Source organism: Babylonia areolata, chromosome 29 (genome assembly GCF_041734735.1).
Source record: "Babylonia areolata isolate BAREFJ2019XMU chromosome 29, ASM4173473v1, whole genome shotgun sequence".
NCBI lineage: Eukaryota > Metazoa > Mollusca > Gastropoda > Neogastropoda > Buccinidae > Babylonia > Babylonia areolata.
Genome location: NC_134904.1, coordinates 33,828,812 through 33,838,811, shown reverse-complemented (window position 1 = coordinate 33,838,811; position 10,000 = coordinate 33,828,812). Strand labels below are relative to the sequence as shown.

At 43.3% G+C, this 10,000-nt stretch overlaps 1 protein-coding gene across 1 annotated transcript in view; it reads left to right on the top strand.

The window, feature by feature from the left end:
• Nucleotides 1-10,000, top strand: part of LOC143274653 (phosphatidylinositol 4-kinase alpha-like) — a 151,098-nt gene that overhangs the window by 62,926 nt on the left and 78,172 nt on the right. Inside the window, exons 23-27 of the mRNA XM_076578525.1 lie at nucleotides 1,071-1,153; nucleotides 2,363-2,433; nucleotides 3,728-3,852; nucleotides 7,299-7,380; nucleotides 9,987-10,000. The exon at nucleotides 9,987-10,000 is cut by the window's right edge and continues 70 nt beyond it. Coding sequence (XP_076434640.1) covers nucleotides 1,071-1,153; nucleotides 2,363-2,433; nucleotides 3,728-3,852; nucleotides 7,299-7,380; nucleotides 9,987-10,000 — 375 coding nt within the window. The remainder of the gene's footprint in view (nucleotides 1-1,070; nucleotides 1,154-2,362; nucleotides 2,434-3,727; nucleotides 3,853-7,298; nucleotides 7,381-9,986) is intronic.

The window sequence follows — 10,000 nt, the reverse complement described above, 5'->3', positions numbered from 1 at the left end:
AGGGGGAGAAAATATCGGCGGCTGAGCCGTGATTCGAACCAGCGCGCTGAGATTCTCTCGCTTCCTAGGTGGACGCGTTACCTCTAGGCCATCACTCCACTGTAGGACCACGTGACAAAGCCGTACTTGACGCTTCTTTTCATAATGATATCCTGGCATCAACCAGGTCCAAGAGATACAAACGCTTGTAGCATTGGTCAGGAAATTTGTGCAACACACCCAAAGACTCATCCATGAAGTGGATGATACTCGACTATGTGGTCCCAGTCTTCCCATTTAAGCCAGTGGCACACTCAACTCCGGGTACAAGACAGCTGCGGGCCAAAAAAAAAAATCCTTGTCTGCTGGGAATCGAACCAGAGGCACTGGACAGTTTTCTGAGAATTTACAGCAAGATAAGTCTTATTTCTTCTCTTATTTTCTTTCTTTTTCTGCTGTTAAGAATGGAATACTAGGACCACCCCCACTCATTCATTCATTCATTTTGCCCATCGCTCCTGGTGGAGCATAGGCCATCGACGACCCCTCGCCATCACACTCTGTTCTGGGCTGTTCTGGCCATTCCAGTCCAGTTGGTCCCTTGCTGCTTTAGCTCTGCCTCGGTATCTCGCCTCCATCTGTTGCGAGGCCAGCCTCTCTTTCTCTTTCCCTGCGGGGTCCAGGTCAGGGCTTGGTGTGTGATGCTGGACGCTGGCTTCCTGAGGGTGTGTCCGATCCAGCCCCACTTCCTCCGCAGTATCTGCTTGGCCACTGGTTCCTGTCCTGCTCGCTCCCACAGATCTTCGTTTCGGATCTTCTCCTGCCGTCGGATCTTGTAGATGCGCCTCAGACAGGTGTTGAAGATTGTCTGAATCTTCTGCTGCATCGTCTGTGTTGTCCGCCATGTCTGGCATCCATAGAGCAGAATTGACTTCACATTGAATATGCGGAGTTTGGTTTTCATACTGATTGCTCCAGATGCCCAGATGTCACCCCCACTCAGTATGATCTTTATCTGGTGAAAGCCAGAACATAGTTATTGTCCTGATTGTATTATTTTCACCTCTTTTTTTTTCTTTTTTCTTTTTCAGAATCACATACTCCTCGGACCCCCAAGCGTTCCATGGTCTTTTCAAGTACCTGAAGAACGACATGCTCATCAAAGACAAAGACGGTAGGAACTGACAGCTGTGATGCATTTGAAGGAGAGAAAAGTGATACGGGTAGTCAGTCAGCTTCAAGGATTGCGGCTTGGGTAGACTTCTTGTTGGCAAATTCTGTGATGGATGGATTGCTGCCATTTTGATCTGTGTCAGGGCCAAGTCAGAGGTCAGGCTGACCTAGCTGGCTAATGGGCCATTTCAGTAATCTTCAGTAAAGTGGTGATCACGCAGTTACAGTCACATTTAGTAAAGTAATGATCAAGCAGTTACAGTGATGGTCAGTAAAGTACTAATCAAACAGTTAAAGTAATGTTAAGCAAAATGATATTTGAACAGCCACAGTAATTATTAGAAAGTGATGTTTGAATGATCACAATAATGTTTAGCAAAATAATGAAGAAATGATTACAGTAATGTGGAGCAAAGTATGATAGCCATGTCAGACCATGACCATCTGTTCTGATGAACAAAGTAGCAATTGAATAATTACAATGATGTTTAGCAAAGTAATAATCAAGCGATTACAATAATGTTTTAAAAAAAAATTTTAAAAAAGTAAGCAATTTAAGTAATAAATAGTGAGCAATTACAGTAATGTTCAGCAAAGTAAAAATAAAACAGAGTAATGCTTAGAAAAGAAATAATCGAATGATCACAGTAATGTTTAGCTAAAGTAACAATTGAATATTTACAGTAGTGTTAAGCAAAAATGATAATCAAACAAATGATTACAGTAATGTTTAGCAAAGTAACAAGTAAATGATTACAGTAGTGGTAAACAAAGTTATAACCAATAATAACAGTGATGCTTAGCGAAGTAATGATAATTAGTTATGTTCAGCAAAGTGATGTTCAAGCAGTTACAGTGATATTCAGGAAAAAAAAACATGATTACTGTATTGCTTAGCAAAGTAGAAATCAAATAATTGCTTTATTGTTTGCAAAGTAACAGTCAAATACTGACATTATTGTTTAGCAAAGTACAAAATCAAATGATGACATGATTGTTTAGCAAAGTAACAATCAGTAATGACATTATTGTCCAGCAAAGTAAACAGTCAAATAATCACAGTAATGTTCAGCACAGTAACAGATAATCACAGTATCGCTCAGCACAGTGATGCTTATATAGCATTCAGCAGAACATGAACTTGCAGCCTTGTTCAGCAGAGTAATAGCCAACAGTTAACAGTACTGGGTTGCCGCGTGTGTTCTTGCAGACATGTGGATCTGTGTTCAAGCCTTGGCTTACAAGGCTTTCGAGACTTTCCTGGACGTCGCTTCTGCCAAGGTCAGTTAGTTTTGTTTGAAATCACAGTTGTGTGTTAGGGGTTTGGGGGGGTGGGGGGGTGTAGGGAGGAGGGGTTGGAACTAGTAGAATGAACTCAAAACTGGGCCATGTTCAGTATCCATTGCCTGCCTGCCTCAGAGACGGTACAGTGGCAAACAATCTTGCAAACTGCCGATGGGACCCCTTCTTCATGGAAAAGTGTTGTTGTTTTTTTTCCTGTTGGCTGTCTGTATAAAAAGACAATCACACCCAGTACCAGTTTTTTAGACTGTGTCATTATTATTATTGTTTTTAATTTCTCACAGAAAAAAGGGTTCAGCATTATTGCATGAAACAATGGTGGCAATGCACAAAGTGTAACTGAGAAATCTAGAACCAAAATGTGTGCTGGTGTACATGTGTGCGTAATGTGACACCCCAATTTAGAATGCTGTTGAGAAGATGTTGTTTATGTTTACATCGTAATATTTTAAGCCTATCCTCTGTGATTACTGCATGTTTTTGATTCTGATTATTGTATTTGTGGTTTACTTCCAAGTTGACTTCCAAGGATTTTATGTTTGTCATGGATACATACTGAATGACTGTGATTGTTGTGTATTGTTTTTGTTTTAATTATTTTCTCTTTGTGCATATAAAAGAGCCCACAACAACAAGAGTTTTCCATGGCAATATTTTGTAGAAATATGCATTTGAGGGTGTGTGTGTGTGTGTGTGTGTGTGCTCATGTGGGACTGAAACTTGACTGAATCTTCTTCTTCGTGGGCTGCAACTCCCACATTCACTCGTATGCACACGAGGGGGCTTTTACGTGTATGACCGTTTTTACCCCACCATGTAGGCAGCCATACTCTGTTTTCGGGGGTGTGCATGCTGGGTATGTTCTTGTTTCCATAACCCACCAAACGCTGACATGGATTACAGGATCTTTAACGTGCGTCTTTGATCTTCTGCTTGCATATACACACGAAGGGGGTTCAGGCACTAGCAGGTCTGCACATAATGTTGAACCTGGGAGATCGGAAAAAATCTCCACCCTTTTACCCACCAGGCACCGTCACCGTGGTTGGAACCCGGGACACTCAGATTGACAGTCCAGCGCTTTTAACCACTCGGCTATTGCGCCCGTTTCCTGACTGAATGACACAGGTAATAAATAAAAACCACCTAATGAAAGCTGTCGTTCAGCTTCGCCCAGGTAGGCAGCCTGTTGTGCAAATGACTCGGTGTTTGTAAAGCACGTAGGTATCAATGATGATAATAATGATAAAGCATTGTGCGTTCCTGTGGACAGCCCCGCACAGAGGAGCGAGAAAAAGAGATCGACAGCCACGCCCAGTACCTGCTGATCCAGTTCAACCACACCAACAAGAGTATCCGCCGTGTGGCTGACAAGTTCCTGTCGCTCCTGGTCGAGAGGTCAGTCGGGATATTTGCTGGACGGTTTTGCTGGATATAGCTTTGAAAAAGTTAACGTCACGCTGCTTTACGTTTGGTTTCAAGTGTCACCTGTGAGGTGGAAGGTGGCCTTCTTCTTCTTCTTCTGCGTTCACTCGTATGCACACGAGTGGGCTTTTATGTGTATGACCATTTTTACCCCGCCATGTAGGCAGCCATACTCCGTTTTCGGGGGTGTGCATGCTGGGTATGTTCTCGTTTCCATAACCCACCGAACACTGACATGGATTACAGGATCTTTAACGTGCGTATTTGATCTTCTGCTTGCATATACACACGAAGGGGGTTCAGGCACTAGCAGGTCTGCACATATGTTGACCTGGGAGATCATAAAAATCTCCACCCTTTACTCACCAAGCGCCGTCACCATGATTCGAACCGGGACCCTCAGACTGACAGTCCAACGCTTTAACCACTCGGCTATTGCGCCTGTCATGAAGGTGGCCAGTACAGTGTCCATGAAGGTCTTCGGTTCGAATCCCTGTCTTGCCCTCTCCTTTCCATGTTTGACTGGAAGATCAAACACTGAGCATCTGGTCAATCAGATGAGACAGTAAACTGAGGTCTCATGTGCAGCACTCGGTTTGCTCACTGAAAAAGAACCCATGGCAACATAAGCGTTGTTATCTTGTAAAATTCTGTAGACAAAATCCACTGTGATGAATACACAGATTTGTATGCATGACCCAGTGCCTGACAAGCATTTTGGGTTGTGCTGCTGGTCTGGCATCTGCCTTGCAGATGTGGTGTGTAGTGGAGTGATGGCCTCGAGGTAACGCATCCGCCTAGGAAGCGAGAGAATCTGAGCGCGCTGGTTCAAATCACGGCTCAGCTGCTGATATTTTCTCCCCCTTCACATTACCTTGAGTGTTGGTCTGGACGCTAGTCATTCGGATGAGACGATAAACTGAGGTCCCGTGTGCAGCATGCACTTAGTGCATGTAAAAGAACCCACGGCAACAAAAGGGTTGTTACTGGCAAAATTCTGTAGAAAAATCCACTTCGATAGAGAAAACAAATAAAAACTGCACGCAGGAAAAAAATTTTTTAAATGGGTGGTGCAGTAGTATAGCGACACGCTCTCCCTGGGGAGAGCAGCCCGAATTTCACACAGAGGGATCTGTTGTGATAAAAAGGAATACAAATACAAATACAAATATGGATTTGTCCGAACGCATTGATGCCTCTTTGAGAAACTGAAACTGAAACTGCATACAGCTTTGAAACAGTAACATCACGCTACTTTTTTACATTTGGTTTCAGTGTCAGTTTGGATGCTTCAGATCTGATTTAAACTTTGGAAGTTTTTTTTAAACTTTGGAGTGGAAAGTTTGAAGTGGTGACTCGGTTTTAATTGTTTGTTTGTTTTTTTACCCTTGTAGTAGTTATTAACGCGGCGATAGCCTTGAGATGGCCTTAGTGGTCGGCGAGGCTCTAAGCACCATAATTTCATTTCATTTCAGATCTGATTTCCATACTCTTTCCGGTGCTTGCTTCTGTTGCTGTGCATTGTTGACGCTGATGGAATAATCAGAAAATCAAAACGAGTTCTTTTTACCCTGCAGTTTGGAGGAAATTAGGTTGCTTGAGCAGATGCCCTTTCTGGGCTTGTTCAGTGACACTGCCAGTCTGTTTCTTCTTCTTCTTCTTCTGCGTTCGTGGGCTTCAACTCCCACGTTCACTCGTATATACGCGAGTGGGCTTTTTACGTGTATGACCGTTTTTTACCCCGCCATGTAGGCAGCCATACTCCGCTTTCGGGGGTGTGCATGCTGGGTATGTTCTTGTTTCCATAACCCACTGAACACTGATATGGATTACAGGATTTTTAATGTGCGTATTTGATCTTATGCTTGCCGTATACACACGAAGGGGGTTCAGGCACTGGCAGGTCTGCACATATGTTGACCTGGGAGATCGTAAAAATCTCCACCCTTTACCCACCAGGCGCCGTCACCGTGATTCGAACCCGGGACCCTCAGATGGAAAGTCCAACGCTTTAACCATTCGGCTATGGCGCCCGTCGCCAGTGTGTTTCCATTGTTACTGCTCTGTTGTTGTTGTTTTTGTTGTTGTTGTTGTTGTTGTTGTTTTTATAAATGTGTATGTCCTGTACAAGTAAATTAGAAAAAAAAAACTTGAATCAAATATGATGGGAAGTGTAGTATATTGTACCATGTGTATGTGTATGTGTGTGTGTGTGTTTGGAGACGAAGCTCAAAGTATACAAGGCCATAGTTTTCACCACACTGCTCTATGGATGTGAATCATTGACGGTCTACAAACGCCACGTCAAAAAGCTGAACCACTTCCACACCACCAGCCTCGGGAAACTTCTCGGCATAAAGTGGCAAGAGAAGATCCCTGACACAGAGGTGCTCATTCATGCAAACTTGCCCAGCATCTATACCATCTTGATGCAGGCGCAGCTGCGTTGGGCAGGCCATGTAGTTTGCATGCCAGACCACCGGCTCCCCAAGAAACTGCTGTATGACGAACTCCAACATGGCAAGCTCTCCCATGGAGGCCAAAAGAAGCGCTTCAAAGACACTCTGAAAGCTTCTCTGAAGGCCTCAGCATCAGCCACGACACATGGGAGCTGAATGCAATGGACAGACCAAAGTGGCGTTCAGCTGTCCACAAAGGCACCAAATCCTGTGAGGCCAACAGAATCGCTGCAGCAGAGCAACGCAGACAGGCCAGGAAAAGCAGTGCCAGCAAGTCCCCGACAGCCACCACCATCCCCTGTCCACACTGCGTCAGAACCTTTCGGGCGCGGATTGGTGTGACCAGTCATCTGCGCACCCACAGAGCCCAACCCACCCACCCCCAGGATGACTAGATGGTCCTCGTCGATCCCAATGGATGAACCACACACATGTGTGTTTGTGCATGTGTGTGTAAGTGTTTGAAAGTGGGGAAAGTCATCAAAATGGGAAATGTTACAGGACTGTATTATAGTGTTGATTTTTCTTAATTGTTTTTATCACCAGTTTCATTGTTTTAATTGCTGTTTACATTCGCTAGTCAGGGGGGCAAAGGGGAGGTTACCTACTTCTGGGAGGTTATCGGCCATAGCTACTTTCGTTTTCTCCGCATAGGCGGACAGTAGTTTGCACAGGACAGGAATGTCAGACCCCTGCCGGAGTCTGCACTAGTTGGGTCACGGTAAGTATGTTACTTAAACGTAATTTTAGATAGAAAATTTCCTTTTTGGTGTGTAATACCAGTGATGGTACTTTATATCCTCCATGCCCCCCGTAGTGGTCAAAAGATTAAATATATTTTATTCTTGTATGTGTGTGGTGTGTGTGTGCGTATGTGTGTGTGTACGTGTGTGTTTGTGTAAGTATGTATGTGGTGTGTGTGTGTATGTGCGTGCGCGTGTGTATGTGTCTGCAAAACAGGTTCCCACATCTGCTGTGGAGTGGAACCATGCTGAGTACTATGCTTGACATCCTGCAAGTCCTCTCCAGGTCTCTGGAAATGGTCAGTCCTTCTGTCCGTCTGTCTGTCTGCCTGTCCGTGTGTGTAGACGTTTGTTCTGTCAGTGTTTCTGTCTCGTCCTCTTTTTTCTTTTTCTTTTAAAAAAATTTTTTTTTTATTGTCTGTCTCCCTCCTGGTCTGTCTTTTTGCCTTTAACTCATTCCAGGCCATGCTCTGTTTTGCTCCCTTTGTTTGTAGCTGGTGGCACTAATTCAGACAGGGAAAAAGATATTGATTAATAATAAACAAACACAAACGATCATAATCATGAATGGATATACATTTTCTAAAAGCTTACGCCTTGCTGTTATCTGCAGCCATAGGTGAGTAAAACCCAACTAGGAGTTAAATCGTAGCATGATTATTTTCCCTGTAGACAAGGTAATAATAATAATAATAATGGACATTTGTTGAGCGTTTTCCTCCCAGAAAGAGAGCTCAAAGCGCTTTACAATAAACATCAAACACACACACACGCACGCGCGTGCAATAACTCACAAAAGAAAGAAGAAGAAAAATAATGATTTAGCGCACAATAATATAAAACAGATTCAGAGACTACATGTATTACATAATTACACACACACACACACGCACGCACACACAACGAAAGATAGAGAGAGAGTTTGCATGGCTTATAACTGAAAAGGTATGGAAGGTCTATGGATAGGCGTTCTCAAAAAAAAAAGCGTTTTCAGACCAGTTTTGAAAGATTGAAATGAAGGAGAGTGGCGAAGATCGTGAGGTAAACTGTTCCAGACGTATGGAGCTGAATAAGGTACGAGCATTCTCATACTAACACACTTCTGATTTTGATTATTTTTTCTTTGTGAATTTGGCATTCTAAACCGAACCGTTAACGGATTTCAGAAGCATGAAAACGATGCTTTGTTCGACACGATTAACTCTTTCCATACGAACGGCGAAAGAGACGACGTTAACAGCGTTTCACCCCAGTTATCATCATCAAAATATTGCAAGTGGAAGGCTCTTATACTGAAGACGTGAATGTTGACAAAGAATACCACAATTCTGAAGACGGAAGCTAAAGGTTGGGTCATTGAGACACCCACTGGACATCCGAGGGGTCTGTGTAGAGGAGAAGAGAGGACTGGCCGTACTGAGTGAGTTAAATCAACAAATCTGCATCAATTTTTTTTTTTGCTGTTTCAGTGAACTACTCTGTGTTTTTTTCTGTAGTGGTCTCTTGTAGTGCTGGTCCAGGGGAGTTGTAGCAGGGACATAGCTGTGGGATAGAACGAGTTATTAGCAGCAAGTCCTTCAGATGAGACAAGAAACTGAGGTCCCATGTGAAAACGCACGCTTTGCGCACATCAAAGAAGCAACAGCAATGAACGGGTTGTCCCTGGCAAAATTCCATAGAAAAATCAGTCCACTATGATAGGAAAACAGACGAACCTGCAGACAGAAAAAAAAGGAAGAAAAGAAGGAAGAAAAACGAAAAAAAGGTTGTTGATGATCTATGGTGACATGCTTCCCCCCTGGGGGACAGCAGCCCCAGTTTCACACAGATACATCTAATGTGACAAAACAGCAGTATACTACAATACAGTACAACACACGTTACAACAGAATCCAATCCAATACGATACATTATCGTTCTTCATGTCTGCTTCTCTGTCCAGTTTCAGTTTCACAGTTTCAGTAGCTCAAGGAGGCGTCACTGCGTTCGGACAAATCCATATACGCTACACCACATCTGCCAAGCAGATGCCTGACCAGCAGCGTAACCCAACGCGCTTAGTCAGGCCTTGAGAAAAAAAAAAGAAAAAAAAAGGTGAATGAATAATAGATAAGCGTACATAAATAAATAAATAATAATTATAATATAAAAAAGGTAGTAGTAGTAATAATAATAATAATAATAATGTCACAGTGTTGACTTAAGTTACTAAAGACAAATGATGATAATAATCGTAATGATTAAAGATCCCACAGCCTTTTATGGCCATAGGGGCAATGCATTCATCCTCGCTGTATACAGGGCTTGGCATAGGATGATGAGGGGAGAGGGGTGTGTGTGTGTGTGTGTCTGTCCACAAGATGATAACAGGATGATCACCAAAACATGGTCAGACAAAGTGTTTTAGCTCAGTGACCTGACATCCATGTGGACTGCCAGCATTGGGACTGTGGCAGACGAACCTGGGTGTGGCGATGTGTAGGGAACTGTGGCATGGGGATAATGTTCGTCGCTGAACACGTGTGGATGATGGGGCAGCATCAACAACAATATAAAAGAACTTCTGGGGTTTTTTTTTTTCAGTTTTAAGCAAAGATCTCTCAGCTTCTGATTGTTAATGACAGTTTTAGAGTTATGCGTGCGTGAGAATGACTGGTGCGAAAGCGCTTGGATTTGTCTATGCACAAGATTCAGCGCTATATAAGTATTATTATTATTATTATTAAAGTGTGTTTGAAATGTTTGTAAACATTCGATTCAGTTGCGACCTGATTCTTCATCATGACAGAAGTGTCCCAGTTTGATTCAAGTTTTGCTTGTGGAGATGGTGAGGGGGGTGGGGGTGGGGAAGGAGAGTGTGGTGGTTGTTTCAGACAGTTAAGTGGATGATGATGTCATATGACAGGACCCCCATGACGA